This window comes from Micropterus salmoides, unplaced genomic scaffold (genome assembly GCF_014851395.1).
Source record: "Micropterus salmoides isolate LMB-PRFRI ecotype aquatic unplaced genomic scaffold, ASM1485139v1 Ms_hic_scaffold_20, whole genome shotgun sequence".
NCBI classification, from domain to species: domain Eukaryota; kingdom Metazoa; phylum Chordata; class Actinopteri; order Centrarchiformes; family Centrarchidae; genus Micropterus; species Micropterus salmoides.
The window spans coordinates 32,068,642-32,092,994 of NW_024041151.1; the positions used below are offsets into that span (position 1 = coordinate 32,068,642).

The 24,353-nt window shown below is 40.2% G+C and overlaps 1 protein-coding gene across 1 annotated transcript in view; it reads left to right on the plus strand.

Moving 5' to 3' along the window:
- Positions 1 to 340: 340 nt before the first annotated feature.
- megf10 (multiple EGF-like-domains 10) overlaps positions 341 to 24,353 on the plus strand; it is a 108,685-nt gene continuing 84,672 nt past the window's right edge. The window contains exons 1-4 of the mRNA XM_038733535.1: positions 341 to 542; positions 19,321 to 19,456; positions 20,189 to 20,290; positions 21,112 to 21,212. Of these exons, the coding sequence (XP_038589463.1) occupies positions 19,338 to 19,456; positions 20,189 to 20,290; positions 21,112 to 21,212 (322 nt within the window). The 5' untranslated portion in view covers positions 341 to 542; positions 19,321 to 19,337. The remainder of the gene's footprint in view (positions 543 to 19,320; positions 19,457 to 20,188; positions 20,291 to 21,111; positions 21,213 to 24,353) is intronic.

The following is a 24,353-nucleotide window of genomic DNA, read 5'->3' on the forward strand; positions in this document are numbered from 1 at the left end:
ATATGGGAATTTGATACGTCGTCAAAAAATCTTACCATTGGTATCAGTTGACCAACAAGTAAAATATTATTATTAAACCAGTTTTCAAAAAATATTGACTTGTTTTTATAGAGACTGTCCTTATTCCAAATATATTATCGATGTGGAGAGAAGTTGTGTTTCAATAAGGGAGACCAGGACTATGAAAGTTTGCTGATATTATAATTACACAGTAAAAGAAAGTCCAGGCCACCAATATTGGAAAAGATACTCCTATGATGCACGTCTGGGACAGCCCGTCATTGGCGAAGAGGCTGGTGATGTCACCGGAGCAGTCCGGTCACTGTGAGAATGGGGGAAAGTTTGTCAGTGTGGATACGCTGCCGAGACTCATCTCAGCGAACACTGCGATTTTTACTGCTCTCAGCGACTGCAGCTTGATGTCGTGTGGGCTTTCAGGAGGACTGTTTTCCATTAACTACTGGATATATTATCACTATCAGCACCAAGGGACCGACCCATGAGCCAAGGCAGAATCGTTCTTCTCTCATAAACAGCTGAAGGTAAACGTTTCTCTCCAGCAGTGAGCAGTGTTCCCAGGCTGTCTGATTACAGATAATAACTGTTCTTTTACTGCGGATGAAAACGGTGTCAGCACCTTTTACTTGCCGCTGTCTGCTCCACGGCTTCTTTAAGCCCAAGTGGAAGGGAACATAAGTAGGTTATCACTCTACAAATGTGTGAAGCTGTGGGTTTAGGGATAGGAAAGTACGATTTACTCTTATGAATGATCACCTTCAAAATATTGACAGTGTAATATATTTTTCAAATGTATGCTAAGTCATAGAGAAACACATCGCATAATTGTGATCCAGTAGCCCACAGCATGCTTCAGACGTGATTTCATTTTCTGGATTTACTTTGAAGCACGCAGATCTGCAACTCGTTGTGCGCGCACTGGGAAGGGGAGCCTATTTAATGCAATATAATTGTTCGGCTTGGAGACGTTTTTTAATAATGTCTGTAAGATTTACCAAAAGGAATGTTAGTTAATGACTATTATACCGCCGAGCTGTGATCAGATGGACAAGTGACCGTTTGTCTGTATTCTGTTTAATGTCTACTATTGCGCCGAACTTTTTGACTAAAATAGGAACATTTGACTTCTGATTCGTTTCTGCAGTTGACCTGGCCGTGCAGATAAAACACCCCGATAAACGCCGTATTTTTTCTACCAGCCCGCAGTGTTTTCTGCGTCTGACAAACAAAGCACATCGGTGATCAAGTCCAGTGTGACACCAAAAGACAACGTTGATTTCTTTTTTACTAACGTTAAATGACGTTGGTTTCTGTTGGGAAGGATTGGATATCGCCTGCTGGCAATTTTAAGTGGAAAAGCCTTATTGTGGGTGCACATTGATCGTCTGTACTATTATGAAAGAGACAATTGTACAGGACATTTAGGCCTACTTTTGATGCTTAAAGTACTATTTCTGTTTTCTATAAGTCAAATGTCCGTTTAGACAGTGTGATGGCCTACTCCTTTCAGTTGGAGACTCTAAGGACTCCCATCAACCACTGGCAAACTGCAGTATAATGATCCATGCTCCCAAGCATAACTTTCTGGTGGGAAATGCTGAATTTCTTTTTTTGGCCATAAAACCAGTTGTAACATAACTATAAGTCTGACTAAACTGCACCACTCCCGAATTCTAAAACTGACTGTTACCCAAAGGTGGAAAGTGACAAATTGGGCCTAGGCCTACAATTAGTCACGTTATTGTAATTGAGTAGCTTTTTGTGTACTTGTACTTTTTGAAGTAGTTTTTTAAATCTGTAATTTTACATTTACTTAAGTATGTTTTGTTTAAAGTATTGTACTTCGCCACATTTTCAGTCACATCCGTTACTGAGTTAAAAAACAAAAAAGCGCAAGTAACAACTTGCGACCACTTTGGCTTCAAGTGCAGGAGAACAACAGCTGTATTATCTTTATCATGCAGTGTAAGCTGTGAACAAATGCTGAATTAAGTTACTGCTAAAGCAAACTGAACATTACCTGCTGCTGCAGCTTCACCATTTTGCTGTAAAAAGGACAGTTCATGACAAAGCTAGTGCAGTGAAAATCATCCAAGATCAAATGCGGACACTCATGTGCATCAGTCTCTACAATGGACTGTGAAGGGGCTGTAAAGTCAAGATGCTTTGCTCCTTATAGCCAAAAAGACATCGGTGCATGACAATGTTGGTTGGCATTGGCTACTTGCTGGTAACTAGTTATTTATTATACTAACGCTTATTCCACTTACTTACTACTCTTACTCCCATTAAAATGACCACCTGTTTGAATGTAAATAGGGATATGACTTCATATTCCGCCACAGTTTCCTAATGAAGCGAAAACATTCTCAAACTTCTTATTATAACAAACTGTCTCTAACATTGTTTTTCCATTGATTTGGCAAAGTATCTGTCAAACAAACTAAAATTGAAAGCACTATATGGCTTTGTTCCCTTATCAAATCGCAAAAGACTGCAATTTAATTAAATAAGTATACGTATAAATAAGATATTAAATCAATATAAATAAGTTATTTTAGGAGGTTAAAAACTTAACTAAATAACTTTTACTCTGAGTAAATTTTAAATGAACTGCTTTTTACTTTTACTTGAGTAGATTTTTATACTTGTAATCGTACTTTTACTTAAGTAGAATAATTTTGTACACTTTCCAACTCTGCTGTTACCTACATTCCACTACCTTTTACAGTTGGGGCAGCTGACAGTGATATGCTCATGCTATCAGATAAGACTGCAGAATTTATACCTGTTGTTGGCACATATTTGCACTGTTGCACTGACATTTTCTGGTATTTTTACCTATCTGGTCTACTGCTGCCTTGATCTGTCAGTTTGTGTAAAAAATAAAAAAAATTTATTAAAATAACCCTTTAAAGTCACAGTAACTCAAATAAAAACACAAAGTCACACAATAACACAAAATCCAACTGAACGACTGCTCTTGCGGAAGCAACTCTGCTGTCCTGCCATTGGCTGGGAGCTTGTTCCACAACTAGAACAGAGAAAAAGTTGTGACTTAGCTGAGCGACTTTTGCTCACTCTTAGTGATGGCGGTACCAGCCGGCTAGCAGAGGTAGTTGAGCAGAGCGCTAAAGCTAGGGCATACGGTCTGACTAACGCCTGGAGGTAGGAGGGGGCAGTTCCATTGATGGCCTTGTACAGTGCCTTGCGAAAGTATTCGGCCACCTTGAACTTTTCAACCTTTTGCCACATTTCAGGCAAGACTGGGCCATCCCTCTAAACTTTCAGCTCAAACAAGGAGAAGACTGATCAGAGATGCAGCCAAGAGGCCCATGATCACTCTGGATGAACTGCAGAGATCTACAGCTGAGGTGGGAGACTCAATCAGTCGTATACTGCACAAATCTGGCCTTTATGGAAGAGTGGCAAGAAGAAAGCCATTTCTTAAAGATATCCTTAAAAAGTCTCATTTAAAGTTTGCCACAAGCCACCTGGGAGACACACCAAACATGTGGAAGAAGGTGCTCTGGTCAGATGAAACAAAAATCGAACTTTTTGGCAACAATGCAAAACGTTATGTTTGGTGTAAAGGCAACACAGCTCATCACCCTGAACACACCATCCCCACTGTAAAACATGGTGGTGGCAGCATCATGGTTTGGGCCTGCTTTTCTTCAGCAGGGACAGGGAAGATGGTTAAAATTGATGGGAAGATGGATGGAGCCAAATACAGGACCATTCTGGAAGAAAACCTGATGGAGTCTGCAAAAGACCTGAGACTGGGACGGAGATTTGTCTTCCAACAAGACAATGATCCAAAACATAAAGCAAAATCTACACTGGAATGGTTCACAAATAAACATATCCAGGTGTTAGAATGGCCAAGTCAAAGTCCAGACCTGAATCCAATCGAGAATCTGTGGAAAGAACTGAAAACTGCTGTTCACAAACACTCTCCATCCAACCTCACTGAGCTCGAGCTGTTTTGCAAGGAGGAATGGGCAAAAATTTCAGTCTCTCGATGTGCAAAACTGATAGAGACGTACCCCCAGCGACTTACAGCTGTAATCGCAGCAAAAGGTGGCGCTACAAAGTATTAACTTAAGGGGGCTGAATAATTTTGCACGCCCAATTTTTCAGTTTTTTATTTTTTAAAAAAGTTTGAAATATCCAATGAATTTCGTTCCACTTCATGATTGGTTCCCACTTGTTGTTGTTTCTTCACAAAAAATTACAGTTTTATATCTTTATGTTTGAAGCCTGAAATGTGGCAAAAGGTTCAAGTTCAAGGGGGCCGAATACTTTCGCAAGGCACTGTAAACCAGTACCATTGTCTTAAATGTGATCTGTGCTGCACCAGGGAGTCAGTGGAGGTCATGGAAGAAGGGGGTCACATGGGAGAACTGTGGTGGATTGAACACAAAGCATGCTGCAGCATTCTGTATACGCTGCAAAGGTTTGATCATGGAGGCAGGGAGTCCAGCCAGAAGTGAGTTGCAGTAGTCAAGGCGGGAGATGAAGAGTACTTGGACCAACAGCTTGGGATGCACACGTTGGCAGTGGGTGGAAATTAGGCTGAAAAATCAGTGTTTCCAAATCAATGCATGAGAATTTGTTTTTTTATTTTGCAAGCAGAAACTTCAGAAGTTTATGAGGGATGGAATCATTCCGGAACCAAACAAAGAGAAAAAGATGGAAAAACCCTAACCCTACTCCCTGTAGTTCTAAAAAACCATCAAATCAGAATATATCACAGCACATACAGCAGGTTGCTATTACAGCTTGCTACAGAATCACAGCTCTCTGATGACATCACATTATAATAGTGTGTGATCGATAATAATGTGTCAGTGGAATGAAGACTCCTGAAAAGCTGAAACATTGGATTTTGACCACCAATACTCCTGGGATTGTTTTATTTTCACAGCATTTTCATTTTAACTGAAAGTTTGCACAGGCCTCAAACTGAGACCAGAACCTGGACCGCATCTTTTGAACAAAACCTGACTGGTACTACTAATTCTGAGACCTAGATAACAAGAGACCTGAGGCAAAATGTTTGCTACTTTAAAACATTACTGATTGTTAGCTCTCCAGGCTAAATTCACAACATTCTGTCATTCCACTTAGCATTCTGTATACTTGTAATACATGACATGCAGGGCTGTAGACAATTGACAAGGACTCAGAGAAAGATTTTCTTAGTAAATTGCTTTTGAAAACAACCAAACCAGAGTCTGAAGCTTTGATGAATACAGCTAGCTGTAGAGGCAAGTGCAAAGTTGTTAATATTAAGAATGATCACAGTTATGAGATTAACACCCGAGCTGAAAAATACCAGTGATTTCCTTTTTTAAGATGTTCACATGATTAAACCAAAGATGGGGACTTTTCTGGGGCTGGATCTTCATGATTTTTGGACATTGTAAAGTTGTACTTTGTGGGTGGATCCCTTGTTTGTCACTTCATTCAAGTGTATCTACAGCTTTTCCAAATGCACCACCTGTTCCTGTTAAGAATGCCAAGGGTCTCACTGGAGAAAGACTGGACAAATAGTACCCGAGAGACTACTAGGTCTAATAAGTGGCTGGTGCACCTGCTAAAATCTTACACACTTTCACACTGATGAATTGCCAGGCTTACTATGGAATGAAACAGTGCTCCCAGCATGTACCATGCCAGTGAAAGTCAATTTAATATATTTTACAGGCTGTCGTTTGGCCCATATAGACAACTAATTAAAAGCAAGTTTTGTGTCTATATGACTGATTGAGACAACACTTTTTGAAATTGGTGCATTATTGAGCATATGCGCTGCTGTTGACAGCAGTGAAATGGCTGCAATGTAATCCTTGCAGGAATTGCACCCCGTCAATGTATGTCCACTACAGAGTTTTTGCCACATTGCTCATGTGTTATTTGTGTCTGACAACCTTGTTAAAGAGAGAGATATTTTTTGTTTAACCAGAAATAGTCGCTATATCACTATTTTCAAAGCCACCAGACTCCATTGATAAAGAGTAATTTTACCTTGAGTCGGTTGCTTATGTTATCTTATTTCTGAAATATGTGGGGTATTGTATTTTGTTGGGCTTGATAAAGTGCTTAATTCATATGTAATCTTTGTTAAGGTTTAAGAGTTACTGAGGTGGCTAATGCCTAGTTGTGGACAATGCAATAAGATTTATCATTTAATTATCCTGGTTGTTTAGATGTGGCCTGGTAATTTAACAGCTGTGTTTTCCTTAAAATCTTTTAACGATGGTTTATTACATAGGAAAAGCTCACTAATCATTTTGTATTTATGAGAGAAATAAGGAGTAGGCTGTAGCCTTACCAATTCAAAATAATAGCTGCATAATGACAAGACGTCAAACTACTGTCATATTCTTTAATTACAATAAAAATGTCCTGCTCAGAACAGCCGCTTCATAACATGATCCTATTATAGTGACTTAATCTCAGATGTTTAGTGAAGTTTGCGGTGTTCCAAAAGTATTTCACTGTCTTTGCACACACACCACAGAACAACATAATTACCTTCACAGCTAAAATACAGCCAGACGTGACGTGATGTTTTTATAGTCAGCCATAGTCAGTATTCAATCGCGGGAGGGCTCCAGCGGCTCACATCAAAGAAGCTCCTTGACAGCCGTAGCGCAAGCATGACTTTGACAGGCGGAAGGAAAAGTAGTTCCTTTCAACTGAGTATAATTAGACCATCGTGGTGACAGAAAGATACTTATGATAAAACACATACTCACTCCAAAAGACTGAGTTTAGATATAGATCCTTTTTATATGAGTATCGATCCTAGAGCAGGAGATGTTGGTATCAGAAATATCGATACTTTAGGATCGATCTGCACATCACACGCACAGTGTTTTTGTGCACTTAACGCTTTAAGTTAACTATAGTAGTTAGTAACTATAATTTGTTTTATCAGACACCGCGCTCTCTGCATAGGAGTTTGTGACTGTGGGACTGTGAACTACCAACCGGAGGTGTGTGTATTTGTACTGTGGAGCGAGCTTAGACCTGTTAGCTTCTCTGGTTAAGTTAGCTCGTGGCTTTGTGGTACAGTGACACCGTCGTGGGAGGGACCACAGAAACACCGTACGCCTGCTGGACAAGAGGAGACCACATCGGGAAGAGTTTTGCCGGTTGACACAGGTATTTTCCTCCACTGAGGACTGTGTTGCTGTCGGTGACGGACGGACGAAGCTGCTTAAAGGCCCATTTAAGGGTGGCTGCGGCTCAGGAGATAGAGCGGGTTGGCTGTTAATCGGAAGGTCGGCGGTTCAATCCCTGGCTCCCCCTGGTTGCGTGTCAAAGTGTCCTTGGGCAAGATACTGAACCCCGAATTGCCCCTGGTGGCTATTCTGCCAGTGTATGAATGTGTGTGAATGTTAGTTTCCGTTTGAGCACTTAGGCTCAGTGTATGAATGTGTATGACTGGTGAATGCAGATGTAGTGTAAAAGCGCTTTGAGTGGTCGAAAAGACTAGAAAGGCGCTATACAAATACAGAGCATTTACATTTATACCCCCAAACACTAGTCGGCAGTAGCGCTACAGCGTCCACTGTGTTGACTTTTGCCGGTTGAGCAGGCTAACTTCCGGTTTAGTGCTTCGCTAACGTAAATGGGGTTAAAATTGTAGACGTGCGGCTGGTGTAGCCTTTTCAAATGTTCTAATAGTGAAACGAGTCATTTCCCTCGGGTTGTGACGGTCAAATATATTGATTCACTGTGTTACAGCCACCGTTTTGGCCGCTAGTTTGTTTCATGACATGCTTTGTATCTGAGTAGATCAGTATTTTCTGTGGTAATATTCAATAGGGGTTAAAATCAAGATTATTGGTTAGTAGAGAGAGTGAGAATCATAGCGTTCCTAGACAGGTTTATTATATTCAATTCAATTTTATTTATATAATGCCAAATCACAACAATAGTTATCTCAGAGCGCTTAGTCTTAAGTCTTAAGTCTACTCTTAAATGTGGAGATGGTATCTGCCTCCTGAACCCAAACTGGAACCTGGTTCCACAGGAGAGGAGCTTGATAGCTGAACGCTCTGGCTCCCATTCTACTTTTGGAGACTCTAGGAAACACAAGTAACCCAGAGTGCAGTGCTCTGGTGGGGTAGTAAGGTACTATGAGCTCTTTAAGATAAGATGGTGCCTGACCATTAAGAGCTTTGTAGGTGTGAAGAAGGATTATAAATTCTATTCTGGATTTTACTGGAAGCCAATGCAGAGAAGCTAAGACAGGAGAAATGTGATCTCTTTTCCTGGTTCCTGTCAGAACACATGCTGCAGCATTCTAGATCAGCTGAAGAGTCTTAATGGACTTTTTCGAGCAGCCTGATTATAAGGAATTGCAGTAATCCAGCCTTGAAGTAACAAATGCATGGACTAGTTTTTCTGCATTATTTTTAGACAGGATGTTCCTGAATTTTGCAATATTACGTAGGTGAAAAAAGGCAGTCCTTGAAATTTGCTTAATGTGATAAACGACATGCCCCGATCAAAGATAACTCCAAGATTCCTCACAGTGGTGCTGGAGGCCAGGGCAATGTCATCAAGGGAAACTATCTTTAGATAATGCGTCACGGAGGTGCTTGGGCCCCAGAAAAATAACTTCAGTTTTATCTGAGTTTAACATTAGAAAATTACAGGTCATCCAGGTTTTAACATTCTGAATGCACATTTGAAGTTAAGCTAACTGATGAGTTTCATCTGGCTTGATCGATAAGGTATAACTGAGTATCATCTGCATAACAATGAAAGTTTATGGAGTGTTTCCTGATAATATTGCCGAAAGGAAGCATATATAAAGTAAACAAGATTGGTTTGAGGACTGATCCTTGACTAACTTTGGTTCAAGACCAGTACAGAGACAAGTCCTATCTCTGATGCAATGAGGAGGTCATTAGTAATTTTCACCAGTGCTGTCTCTGTGCTATGATGAACTCTAAATCCTGACTGAAAATCCTCAAATCAACTATTGCTATGTAGAAAGTCACACTGTCTGCTGTTTGGCGACTGCTTTTTCCAGGATCTTAGAGAGAAATGGAAGGTTAGATATAGGTCTATAGTTGGCTAAAACATCTGGATCAAGGTTGGGCTTTTTCAGAAGAGGTTTAATTACAGCTACTTTAAAGTACTGTGGTACATAGCCTGTTGATAAAGATAGACTGATCATATCTAGTATAGAAGTGCTGACTAAGGGTAAAACTTCTTTAAGCAGCCTAGTCGGGATGGGGTCTAAGAGGCAGGTTGATGGTTTAGATGAAGAAATTATTGAAGTTAGTTGGTAAAGATTGAGGGAAGCAAAGCAGTCTAAACATACTATGTCTGGTTTTACAGCCGTTTCTAAGGTTCCTGAGTTTGGAGATAAGTCGGTGCCAGTGTTATACAATGGGATGTCTCTTTCACCATTTTACCAAGCATTAAGGGGTTTAATACTTTATGTTTTGCTTTATAATGTACTTGCCTAATCACGAGCCTATGGTGAAAAGGTTACATTTTTAGGGGCTCATCCGGGATTTTTGTAATTTTTGCAATATCCCTCAGTGTTGTGTGCAGATTTAAACCTGCTATTGCAGTCTCATACTGAGTATTTGACTGGTCTGTACTGTTAACAGTTCAAATCCACAATATTTACCTATTTTAAGCACCACAAAAATGTAACCCTTTTCACCATAGGCTCATGATGAGGCAAGTACATTATATGAAAAGCACTCTGAGATAACTGTTGTTGTTGATTTGGTGCCATATAAATAAAATTGAATTGAACTGAAAAGTGAACTTTCCTGAAAACATCTTTTAAGCTATGATAAACCACCACTGGCACACCATCAGGCCTGTGGTCCGCACCGCTGCGACAGGTGTCCCTTGTTTTTCTGTACTGAAGGTGGCAACCCTATATGGGAATCACTGACTGAATGATGAAGTAAACGTGCTCTGGCTCGGATCGTTAGGCGTAATGTGAGCGCAAGCCAGCGGGGGAGGGGGGACAATCGTGCTTGGGCACGGTATAAGGCAACCGGGCCTAGTGTGAATACGCTCTAAGTGAACAATTCAGAGATATTTAAATCTTTGTCCAGTTGAGACTATCATAACTGCCGTATGTGCTCACTAAAACAAGTGTTTCCAACATGTTGAGTATTTCTTTGTGATGGTCTGCAAAACAGCTCCAGTCAGGGTTGTTGTGTGTCATTCTATACCACCACTATTCCAATGTTTCTTTTTATCCTCAATATGATGATCACTTTATGTGCTCAGAGTTATGCTATAATCAGTCTAATCTCAACTTTGTCAGGCTTGCCCAAATCCATTACAGTCAGCTGTAGGCCTACTTCATCAGCTTCAGCTGTTGTTTTGTCAGGCACAACCAATTATCCTTGATGGGAAAGAAGAGTGGTACTTCCCACCCACTTCTTTCCTGAAGAATCTCTCAAAGTAAAACGTTTGCAAAATGGATGTAGAGTACTGCTTTGTATTAAGATGTACATGGATGTAGGTCAATTAAAAAAAACATGCAAAGTGAGCTGAGTCTTGAATGTTCTAAAATGATCCACATAAAATGTTATCATATTGTTAACTTTCATCTGCTGTAATTATTTACACACTAGAAATTACGATTCAATTTTAGTTTTATGATTATATATATATATATATTACGCATTTACTGAATTTTGAGCTCAGAGCTAGGAGTAAAGACCACAAAAATCAGTTGGTCTTATTTTAGCTACTTTTGGATGAAGTTTTTGTCTTGCTCTGGAGGGACTTCAGAGAGCAGGTCTCACTTCCTGCCAGTCCTTTGTGAACGGACAGAGAGGCATCAATACTGTGCTGCCTGGAACAGTGTATCAAAGTTGTACAGCCCAGCCTAATCCGCTCCATTAGGGTATGTGTGTCTGGAGCCCTTTTACACACACAACATGGTCCTTGTTTGTGCAGCAGTGCAGTTGTCTTGGATAGGGAGCATTTCAGTGTTGGTGGCTGCAGCTGTGCTCTCTCTTTGCTCAGTGAAACCAGAGAGGACTGACCCTGCTGGCCCATAAACCGCCTGCACAGACACACTGTCAACAGACATACAGCCACTGGAGACATCTCGCAGGCTTCCTCTATCAACCAACTTTTTCAAAAGGAGGCTAGCCAGAAGACACAGGGCTAACCTTGTTGGCTTCTAGAAGTTGATCCTGCTCACTAGCACTGAGATTAATCAAGCAGCTGGAGTAATAAAGTGGCAAAGTGTGCTGTTTCACCACCTGTTTTTTAAGGAAGAAGACCAGACATACCTACTTAACTGCGGACCCAATGACAAATCCTAAAGATTTTGAATTTTATTGGGTTTCCCATAAGCTGATGCAGAACATCAGCTACTCTTCCTGGGATCCACACAATACATAAAAGCATGACCACACACACTATAGACCTTATTCACAGGTGACATTTGGGTCTGTCATGGGGGGGAGGGTGCTTTCAAAATTATACATGTTAGTAGACTATGTTTATCAATTAACAAAACGGAAAGTGAGTGAACAGAAGAAAAATCTTGAAGCATGAAGAGAATCATAAAGAGAGAGGTACAACTGAGTCTGCCTAAAACCACAGAAGAACTGTGGGGAGTTCTCCAAGATGTTTGGGCCAACCTACCTGCCCATGTTCTTCAAAAACTATGTGTAAGTGTACCTAGAAGAACTGATGCTGTTTGAAGCATCAAGCAGACCAATCCTGTTCACTTTATATAAGTTTCCTTTAGGCAATATTATCAGGAAATATTCCATAAACTTTCATTGTTATGCAGATGATACTCAGTTATATCTATCGATAACCCAAGATGAAACAAATCAGTTAGCTAAACTTCAAATGTGCCTTCAGGATGTTAAAATCTGGATGACCTGTAATTTTCTAATGTTAAACTCAGATAAAACTGAAGTTATTGTTCTGGGGCCCAAGCACCTCCGTGACGCATTATCTAAAGATATAGTTTCCCTTGATGGCATCGCCCTGGCCTCTAGCACCACTGCGAAAATCAGGAACATCCTGTCTAAAAATGATGCAGAATGCTGCAGCATGTGTTCTGACAGGAACCAGGAAAAGAGATCACATTTCTCCTGTTTTAGCTTCTTTGCATTGGCTTCCAGTAAAATCCAGAATAGAATTTAAAATCATTCTTCTTACCTACAAAGCTCTTAATGGTCAGGCACCATCTTATCTTAAAGAGCTCATAGTACCTTACTACCCCACCAGAGCACTGCGCTCCCAGAATGCAGGGTTACTTGTAATTCCTAGAGTCTCCAAAAGTAGAATGGGAGCCAGAGCGTTCAGCTATCTGTGGAACCAGGTTCCAGTTTGGGTTCAGGAGGCAGACACCATCTCCACATTTAAGAGTAGGCTTAAGACTTTCCTCTTTGATAAAGCTTATAGTTAGGGCTGGCTCAGGTGACTCCTGAACCATCCCTTAGTTATGCTGCTATAGGCCTACAGTGCCGGGGGATTTCCCATGATGCACTGAGCTTCTCTCTCCTCTACTTTCTCTCCTTCTGTATGCAACCTCATCCCATTATTGCATGTTACTAACTCGACTTTTCCCCTTTCCGGTAGTCTTGTGCTTTCTCGTCCCTCTCCTCTCTCCTCCCACCACTTCCTGCAGGTGTTTCTGGCTCTGGAGCTGTGGAGTCTGGATCTGTGGTTGCGAGTCACCTGCTGCCCCCGTGTTCCAGCTCGACACCTTCTGCTACAACTATTGTTACTAGTCCTATTGTTATTATTGTTATTATAATCATTAACATTACGATTATTATCATTAACACTACTATAAATATCTGTACCATTTTCCATTTAGTCTATAGCAACATCACCTTTACTGTCTGTACCTCTGTGTATATACTGTGTAGGCTGCCCTCTCTCTCTCTCTCTCTCTCTCTCTCTCTCTCTCTCTCTCTCTCTCTCTCTCTCTCTCTCTCTCTCTCTCTCTCTCTCTCTCTCTCTCTCTCTCTCTCTCTCTCTCTCTCTCTCTCTCTCTCTCTCTCTCTCTCTCTCTCTCTCTCTCTCTCTCTCACCCCAACCGGTCAAGGCAGATGGCCGCCCACCCTGAGCCATGGTTCTGCTCGCGGTTTCTGCCTCTTAAAAGGAAGTTTTTCCTTGCCTCTGTCGCCTAGTGCTTGCTCTTGGTGGGAATTGTTGGGCTTCTGTAAATAACATTACAGAGTATGGTCTAGACCTGCGCTTTTATAAAAAGCGCTGTGATTTGCCGCTATCTAAATAAAATTGAATTGAATTGAAGCCAAAGCATGGTCACACCAAATATTGATTTGATTTAGAGTTTTCTTCTGTTCGCTCACTTTGTATTTTTCCACTACTGCCTAAAACCAATGGCTGACTTCAATGAAGTTGAAACAAATTGTAATTAAAATTAGAATGGGCATTTCCTTAAAAAAATGCGTGAGAGCTGCCAGATATTTTTTGCAATTGCTACAAAAGTGCAAGATCAAGATCAATACGATTGAAGAAGAAGAGCACAGGAAGGGCATGTTAGAGGTTAGGAGTTAGACAACACAAAATTTTGAAAGTAACCACTGCAAGTCAGTAAGGACTCCACATTTTGTTAGCATCACGTTCAAACAACAAACAGCTATGTAAATTCACAGGCTATAATATATTAATATTGTGAATCAAATTAATGTCTGGCGCATGAAGTGGTACTCTGAGGACTGCCTCTTTACTACGCTGTTGGATCACACAGCTTTTTGAAGTATTATTGATGGTAAAGTGCCTTAAAAAGTTAAGCTTTTCAGCTATCATTTGGGCAATTTGAGTTACAGCTTGAGCAGCTGAGCATGTAAACAATTAGGCAGAAAGAGAAAGCAACTTGAAGAACTGGTGGAGCAAAGCAGGAAACTACTAAAGTCCACTCAAACCTGGCAATGGGCTAGTTATCAATGCAGCCATTTTTATCAAATGAAACAGGCACTTCACTCCTGGTTTCAATAGTGAACCCCCACAAGAATGACTATTACCAACAAAAAACACTTTTCTAAGCAGACACATTTAACAAATACAGAAATCACAAAGTATTTGTTTTGTATTTCAAACAGATAGGAGACTTATTAGCAAATTTTAACAAAACTTTATACACTGCCATGCATCATGGGAGTCTGGCTCCGCTACCTGCTAGGTTGGAAGAGGAGTCCCATAGGAACCCATTCATTTTAAAATGCATCAAAATATTAATAAAAAATCAACCATTACAGATATCAGCTACACAGGTAATAGCACCCGTCTCATGAAGAAGATGTACAATTTGAAGTTACACCATATTCTAAGCAGACAAGTTTAACAAAACATAGTGTAAAACTTCAATTAATAGCCGAGTCCCAAACAGCCGCCTTCCTCCTTTACAGGCCTGGTGTGGGGACACATTTTAACAAATAAACGCCTGCTTTAAATAAATGCCTGGTCTGGTTTTTATGGAAGTTCTTTGGATGTATAAAACCTCGTGGGGTCGCTGCTTTACCTGCTTCTAAGTTCCTCAGATCCTTAATACAAATCGGCTATTGCATGGATGCAAAAGAGGAAAAACGACTAATTTAACAAATACATCAATCACAAAGTATTTGTTTTGTATTTCAAACAAATAGGAGGCTTATTAGCAAAGAGACTGATTGCTAACTGCACCACCAGCCAGCCTGGTTGGAATGAGACAATTTGATGTGTTGTTGATACAAAAAGTGTATTTGCTTAATAAAAAAAGCTTTACAGCTATCATTTTGACAGCAAGTTAAAGAATTAGTGACGTGGAGACCTCAGCCTGCAGCTACAACAGGGAGTGAATGGGAGACGACTGAGATTTTCCAATCAATTAAGGATCAGAGATAAAAAACTAAATGTCCACTGATTATGATTTTGACATTTTGAGGGAGAAAAGGCATGTGGCTACATTTTGGTGCCTTTTTTGTGCTTATAGAGATAAATATACGTGACTAGCAGCAGTTTACAAAAAAAATTCTGGTCTGCAAAATCCTCCTGTCTCCACTCTAACTGATCACATCACACACTGGTAAAGTCTGCTAAAAGCTGTAAAACCCTTCACTTTGGAAGGGCATAGCTCCTAAACTAAACATTTTTTTAATGTACAATTTGAAGTTGAAACCAAGTTTGTAGGACAAATGGTACAGGACTAGTTAGATACCAAAAAACGGTGGAATAAATAATAATAATAATTAAAGCTGTGAGCAGCGTTGATCGGGCCCTTGCACGTGTAGCGCGTCGGGGCCGCGTTGCACATTCTGGAGCTCTGCCGGTGCGGCTGTGAATTTGCGACGCGCTTTGGACGCCGCATGAAGGTGTTATACGTCACTTCCTGTGTCCCCTTTGTGGCGCTACATAGCACTTGCCGCTATGACTAGAAATGAATATTGGTGTGTAGATGTCTTCGGGGTGGGAGAGTAATCAAGCACGTAAAGTTTTGTTCAGATGTGAGCATGTACACTGAAATTACAACAACTTCCTGTGGCATGGCGAAGAGTTGATTTTTGACGCCACACCAGGGATACCTTTAGAAGGCACAGCAGAAATTTGAAGTCGTTCTGACTGAATCCCTAGGAGGAGTTTGTTAAAGTACAAAGTGTGTAAATCGGCAAAAATGACCATTAAATCCAAAATGGCCGACTTCGTATTAATTTTAGGGTATGGGTTCTTGAGTCTTTTTTGTGCATCTGGACATGATACACGTATCACAGAAATTTCGTACATGTAGGTGAAACCTTACCCGGGTGCTGCTCTGTAGGGGGCGAGCCATTTTGCCACGCCCATGCATGAAACCCAGAGAATACGAAATTTTTCGCCACTCCTGAATTTTGTGCAGTTTGGTGAGTTTGAGTATGTTTAGGCCCCCAAAATTGAGCTTACTTTGCAGAAAAGAAAGAAAAATAATCCTTGCAGTTTCAATAGGGACCTCGCACGGTTCGTGCTCGGGCCCTAAATAAAGAGCTACAGCTCTCACACTAATAAAGAGCAAAGACAACTAAAGTTGTTTATATCAGCTCACACTGATATGTATGAGGCAATTATCACTGCATTTACTTCTTTCCAGGGTTTATTTGACTGTTCTCTGTCCTCTGATGTGACAGGAATACTGATGCTCATGTTTTGTTTTTCACTGGGGTAAAGGACACACACAAGGATCGGGTTTTCTGTGTCCTCCTGCTACCTGAATACACATCAGCCCAAACTGTCAGTCTATCAGTTAGTTACACTTATCACATCATTGTCAGTGATTCGTGGTGATGGCGATTTTAGAGAAATGATCTTGAAAAGATGAGATCTGATTTGCCGTAATAGAAGTGTTGACCCATTTCAACCAAGAGTGCTCAGTTTAACAGTGATGTGAAACATTTGTGAGGAATAATAGCACAGGAACAGGTATCTCCATAAATGATGACTGAACTTGTACTCGCTTCATCCTTTCCTTTTGATTTTGTTTGCCACAAAAGAACCTTGCTCAGTTCACTCTTTTGCCACCACATGGCTAACTTGAAAGCTGTGCTGTCACTGCTGCTGCTGGTGGTCCAGCATCCACCTATAGGCTCTGACTCAGTGTTCGTCTAGGGCAGTGGTTCTCAAACTGGGAAGGCATAGAGCCACTTCAGGACATGGCTGTTGACTGACCTAAACTTGCATGAATACAATTGATGTGGTGACATAAACAAACAAAAGTGCTCCACTGTTAGCAAGGCGATTTTGCTAACCTGAGTCTTGTTTATTTCAATCAGCTGGATTGTTTATGATTGATACAAATTAAATCCACTTTTGGATGGTGGTGCATGAACATTTATGAATGGTGTGACAGAAAAGGTTTGAGATCCACTGATCTAGGGTATCTGTAAGATCCTTACTTCCCACTCCTTGCTGTGCTGAGCTGAGCTTGGTGTTTCTTTGCAGGGAGGGTCGGAGCCTAGATGCCAAATATCAACACTAAATTTGTAATAGTCCATTTCATCTTATTTTACTGACTTAAATGTTAAATTTCTAATAGTTGCATAATCTTGAAAAAATGAGTATTATTCTTAAAGTAAATAAATTCTGGTTTCTTATCAAACTGTAGAAGCGTTGCTCCTTGGACAAACTGCATGTGCTTCATATGTCTTGTATATGATTGTGAGATGCTTTGAAATACCTAAAAAAATAAAATACCACAATTGTGTAATAACTTCAGTATCATTACTGTTTGTGATAACACAACAGTCAGTAAAGATAGAACGGTGATAGAAATGTTGATATGACCCAGATTTGTTTTAATCCAACATTTATTTTGCTAGACTAAAAGCATTACTTTGGAAATTGAAGGTTCCCTATGTGACTCATGTGTTTAGTTGTGAAAGAATTCTGCAAATTACAAAGCCTGCAGAGCCTCTAAAATTTCCATTCTAACTAGATTGTGCAAGCAAAAGAAAATATTTAAAGTATAAAACATAAAAGTATAAAAAAGAGAAGATATTAAAGGTTTTCAGCCTTTAGCCTATGTGTCAAATTCAGTAGGCAGATAAGCTGAAATCAACTTACACAGTAATCCTACAAATCATACACAAACCGGTATGGAATTGAATCACATGAGTTGAAATTTCATCTGAATGTGATAACTTTATACTTGAATTGACTGAATCTAAATACTTGCAACTTGACTTTGACTTCAATAGTAATGATTAGTGATCTCACTTATACATGGAATTACTTGATAGCCCAAACATTAAACATTTTGGTGAACATTCACTTGGGTGAAAACAGTGAACATCAGAAAAGCTGTTACGGAGAGAGTCATGTTAGCTTGTGGGCTAATAATAAATATAATGCCACTTTAATGCAAGGAAATAAATGTGGAGCACAGGAAAAAATACAGGAAAAACTGCAAGACTAAAACTCACCAAAATTGGCAGGTGGGTTGCAAATTACACCCACTACTCTACTGCAAAAATGACTCATGGTGGCCCTGTAACAGTAAATTTTTAAGTTTTGCACTTATCTGAAACAGCTTGGTTTAGGGTCAAAATACTTTCAGAATTTCATGCACTGGATTTGCCCACTGAAAAAATGTAAAATTCTAAACTCACTTTTCTCAAAATCCTATTTTCGGGAACTCGTCAGACACCATTAGCCCAATCTTCTAGAAACTTTGTCAGGATAATCTACGGAGTCCGTTTTGAAATAATATTATAATATAGTTTATAGAGCTGTCCCTGACTGAGGATTTACATAGTCGAATTAGAATCGTCAAGTCCTGCCTATAGTCGACTGATAATCGAATCGTGTGTGTTTTTGTGCGCGGCAATTGCGAGCCGAAGCTAAACTAAGGCTTATTGTTGACCTTTTTTTCTCTCTCTCTCTCTCTCCTGCCATTCACCGGCCTTGTGCAGAGTGTTGCGTGCATGCCGTGGACAACTGCATGCACGTTCATTGCGGGTCTATTTCAAGTAGCTGGCTGTTTAAAAACAAAATGATATTCTTTGTGCGGTTCATCAACGGTGATAAATTATCAGAAAGTCCCGCGAGGTTCAGACAACTCTGCACAACACTGGTGAAGCTGGGGCTATGTCTCTTCAGCAAGTGTTCCTTTTCTGCCACTACACGCTACACATGTGCACTGATGCCCCAGGGTTACGGTTACAATTCTGGATTTATTCACGCATTTTAAAAACATTTATTTAAAGTTTTTATCTTTTTACATGTTTATTTACAGCATTAAACGTTGAAATGTATATTGTAATAGGCTGTATATTAACTTATTGGGATAAAACTGATAGTTCTATGTAAAATCAGACGTTGAGCACCCCCATATTGCCAAAATGGCATGATCCGCGTTTCACTGCAAAGCTTCAACTGTGAGATTGACAGTAGAATCAGGCTCCGCCCATCAAAGCATCGAATCTTATTAAAAATAATTTTGATAATATATGTCAGTCTGATTCACATAAGACTTGAACCTTCCCTAGCCCATTAGCTTGTGAAGAATGTGTTAACGTCTTTTTATTACACTATGTGTGAGACATGTCCAGTCAAGATTTGATAAATTGATACACTCATGTCTTTTCAGGTTTGAGATCTCAATTAAATGTTTGTGTTTTGACACAAACACACAGTACATATACAGTATTCTTAATGTTGGTATAGGTAACTTCTATACTAAATGACTTTATGTAATTTTTTTGTATTATTGTTATTAATATTTAGTAAAACTGAAACCTTCCAATGCAGACGGTTAACCTGTTTCCTTTCCTTATCCATTCCTCACCGAAGGTGCACCTCTGACTGAGATGACCGTGTCACTGTTCTGTCATAGGACAGTCCTATTGGCTGTGGCCTTATGTTTCCTGCCTTACATCACTTCCTCCCTCAACCTAGAGGATCCCAATGTCTGCAGCCACTGGGAGAGGTCAGTCTCAATGCTACAATAATATCTTTAAAGGCCTTTGACCTCCCACTGACACATGATAACTAATTCTGTTGGCCAAATGTGCAAGGAGCACATTAAAATATATGAACCACCTCTTCATCAATCAAAAGGTTAAAGCTCAATATCAATCTAATGAGCGTGCCTCATTAAACATAAAACATTTAGTAGAGGCATAAAATTCACTGTTAACACATGAACAATTAAACCAGCCTTCACTATGTAATTACCTGAACATAGGGTCTTAATATCGTTTCAGACAAAAGTTTCCCAGGATTGACTACTGTCTACTAACTGTTACCTGAATGTTCATTCCACATTTTTATTTACTTCCCATAATAACAGCCAATGTTTGTCCAGCCAATTCAACAAGCAAACGGCACAGACAGACAGTGAGAGTAATCACCAAAACAAACAGTTAATTTCTAAAGCAACATGCAAACCCTTCTTACAAATAATCGCACCATCACACAGGCTGTGTGTGCACTTCAGCAGAATATGGGTTTTACAATCCGCACACACACTCTATTAGGGGGACTAGAGTTTTATCCTCAAAAGGAAGGAGTACATTAGTAATACACATTCACACCTACACCCATGTTTATATAATTATAATAATTATTATTATAAATGTGGTTGGTAAGATGTCATGCATATGAAGTTCCTGCACTGACAATGATTCTGCTCTGTTCTCTCTTTCTTCCTGTGCTTTAGTTACTCAGTGACAGTGCAGGAGTCGTACGCCCATCCTTATGATCAGATTTATTACACCAGCTGCACCGACATCCTTAACTGGTTCAAGTGCACCAGACACAGGTGAGGACCAAATGAGAGAGAGAGAGAGAGAGAGAGAGAGAGAGAGAGAGAGAGAGAGAGAGAAATGCCAAATCATTGCAGCAAAATATATTTCCTGATTTCCAAATTATTATTATTTTCATTGTTCGTTATTTTAGTAATTGTTTCTTTATTCATTTTTTTCAATCAAAACTGAACATTATTATATTTGTAAAGGTAGTTTGTATAGCTTAGCTGTTGTATTCGGCTGCATATGATTTTAAAGTGGCCAATGAGTGTATATTTTCAAGCTTTACATATTTTAATCCTGAAACCTGGAAATGTTACATTTTTGAGAGCATGACACTGAGGTGAACTGATCCAACCAATATGGGCCGCTGTGGCTCAGTGGGTAGAGCAGTTGTCTGCTTATCAGACTGTTGGTGGTTTCATCCCCGGCTCTTGCACTTGGGCAAGCTACTGAATGCCAGATGTCTGTGTGAATGAATGAGTTTTTGTTTCTGACTAATGTGATGTAGTGTAAAATGCTTTGAGTGGTTGGAAAGACAATATAAATACACACCATTTACCATTTCAGGAAGTGGGGTTGATACACAGAAACAGATACACAGAGTAGAGCAAGGTGATGAGCTACTGTTGCATACTATATTCTATTTTAGTTCCAGTTTTAAAGGTGCTGTGTATTACTGATTTTGCATGATTTATGATTTATAACCCAGAATGGTTTTGGCCTCACAGGGTCTTTATCAAGACAGAGTTAAAAGATTAACGATAGCTGGTTCCATAATAGACACTCCACTCATATAATGCGATGAAATTATGAAACTCTGTCCTGTGTGCAGGGTGAGCTATCGCACAGCTTATCGTAGAGGAGAGAAGACCATGTATAGGAGAAAGTCCCAGTGCTGCCCAGGCTTCTTCGAGAATGGAGAGATCTGTGCTCGTGAGTATCTGACGTGCGCGTGACTTCCCTGACTTCGGTGGTCATTACCCTAAAAAGTAATGATTTACATTATGGGGACTTGAATTTTGTACGTGGGTTATTGAAGTTCTCGTTTAAAACAGAGGAGGCAGAAGAGGTACTTAAAATGTGATTTTGCAAACATTTGTCATTTTGTGACACACATATGTGACAAATTTAAAAGGGAAACACCTGTATAAATGAGTGGAGTAACAAAATGCAGAATGCAGATCACTTAATTCTTTGAGTAAGACAATGATTTGAATTATTTGAAGTTCACGTAACATGACCCCCCGTTACTGCTTGCCTACGTTTAGAGAGAAAGTGAGAGAGCGCATTGCTGACAGCTTCAGGGCTTTTCAGCGATATAAATGTTGTCGGTCAGTGTCTAGTCAGTGTATTTGAGAATAACACAACCCACCTGACCATGACACCGACATCTGTCGCTCTGTTTGACCGTAATTAATTCCCTCTGAAGCGACTGTGAGCTGCACTTTATCAGAGGTGCTGAAGTGAACATTTTTGTTGCGAGATTTCTGTCTGATCACAAGTGTTTTCAATTTCTACCTCTGATGAAGAGCAGCGCACTCGTCTCATCGAGTACAATCCCAGATGGGATTATTAATGTGCAGAAAGTTTTGAACATGACCAGAAAAGCTGCTGAACAAGGAGCTGTAAAAAGGAGTTTCTAACTGAATTCAAATTAATTAAGCCAATTTATCATTGAGGTGAAAAGATGCCACATGCACATTCTACTTCAGACACGCTTGAAAGTATTTAGACTCCGCAGGGATGAAATTAAATGAGTAAAGTTGATCTATAGGAGAATTGTCACCTGAATTTTGTGTTTCCTTTTATAAAAATAACGACATTTCCTCAATAAGTTGGTGCAGAAAAATAAAAACATAAAAGATTTCTGGGCTGGATGTTTCTAGAGCCTGGAAACGCTCCTGAGCAACAGTAAAAGCAAGCTAAGCTGATGATACACAGAGCAACTTTTAGAGCAATCGTGCAGGGCAACGTTGGCGTCAGTGGTAATGAGTAAAGATTACTACCGTAATCCCCTTCCCCCACCACTCCGCCACCCACCCCGCACCGCCGCTATCCGTTCAAAACCTAGTCGGACTTGCCACTAGCAAGATTGCCCAGCAACATTGCTCAAAACGTTGTCCAGTGTATTGTACAGCTTTACATTATTTCAGTGGTTCTCAATCTTTTTTGGGCCAGCGCCCCCCTAGCCATTATCCAGGTCCCTTACCGCCTACCATCAAAGATGACTTTTTATTGTTGTTGTTAATATTGTTATTAAAAACATGGAAAAAAACACATAATTGAATGACAAACATATTAATTACTTTCCCAGGTAACAAAAAAGCCATGTGAAAATTAATTATTTTTCATTAATAATGTTCCTCCCAGAAACTATGTGAAGCCAGAGACTGTTTTCTTGGATGCGGCACTTAATAAGTGGTATGGGGGTACATTCTGGTGAAAATATTAGTTAGGCTCCTTACATGCTTGCTAATAACTTTTTTTTAAGCTGGGTCTCCGACATTGACAGTGTTGTGTTGGACTGATTTGTGCAGCTGTGTTCATGAGGGAGAGAGAGAGAGAGAGAGAGAGAGAGAGAGGGGCGAGCAAGAGGATGTGCTGTGCGAATACTGAATATATTGCAGCTCTGCAATCAAATACAATTTTAAATAGGCCTAGTAAAAAAATTTTAAATCAATATGTGGCAGTCAGTGTTATGTTTGTGGTGGGCCGGCACAAATACATTGGGAAACACTAACTTATCTGCTCATGTTCAAAACCTTCTGCACATTCAGAATCTCCGCCGAATCTCCGTGGGTACTGCCCCCGTTGAGAAACACTACATTATTAGGTGGAAGTTAGGGGTGGGTAATATGGCAAAAATATCATATCACGTTTTATTTCAGGCAGGATCAAAATTCACGATCTTATCACCATTCATACTCGTTGATTTTTAGGAAGTTAAAGTAAAGCTTCTGCATAGAAACACAAAGACAGGGAGGGACTGAATGTACCTTATGCCCTCACCCTGTCATGCAGTCACAGTGTGGGACTGGTTTAGCGTTCAGTGAACACTGTAGCCGGACCAGGACCCAACACAGCCTCCGAGACCGACAGAGGCCAGTTTCACAACATGGAAAACAGGACCAAGGTGGTTATCTTGCAAAGTTGGCTCTTGGCACCATGGGTCTGACTCAGCTAATAGGACAGCTAGCAACGCAGCTAACCAAGCTAACTAGCTACAGATACAGACAGATACAGTTAACATAGTTAACATAAAAAGTAAATGTATCAGTTCATTAAGAAACTTTGTAAATCACCTTGGTATTCCCTGTTGGTCTCTGTGTTTGGTCCTGTTCATCCAGTGATCAATGGGAGGCTCCGGTTCTGGTGCCAAATCAGGTGCCGTTCATTATCCTGGCCTGAAAAGCTCCAGTGCTTGAGTAGAGGTGTAACGTTAAACACAATACACTCCCCAGGTGCTCAGAGCTCCCAGTCTGTGCTGAATCAGCTATGACCACTAGGCTGGCTAACTGAGGTAACTAGATAACTGCAGCTAGTTAGCCACGGTTAAGCTTGATTTATACTCCTGCATAGGGTCTATGTGCGTAGCTATGCCATAGGCCAGGCGTTTATTCTTGTGCGTCAATTTCTCCATCCTTCTGCAATTACACCCCCAAATGCTAGCGGCAGTAGCGCTACAGCGTCCACTGTGTTGACTTTTTGAAAAGTTACTACAAAGTACGGGGCACTTCCTGTCGGCTCGGAGGCATTGCGAGGCTACCCAGCCGAGCAATCACAGTGCACACTTCATTCAGAAGACAGTGGAGGACACGGTAATTGAGACAGCTGACTTGCATTGTTGACAGAGCAGCTGTCAACTGCGTGTGTAGCCACAGAACTAAACTGATAGATTGTGCACTGTAGCACAACATATTAACGATCTCTTTGAAAAGGTAGATCGTGGAGGCATTTTAATCGTCCACATCTCATATCGTAAAATCACACCCCCCTAGTGGAAGTAGCTGGTGATTAAAAAAAATAAAAAATCATAATATCTGTGTGCTGGGATAGAGAACACAGTTTGATTCA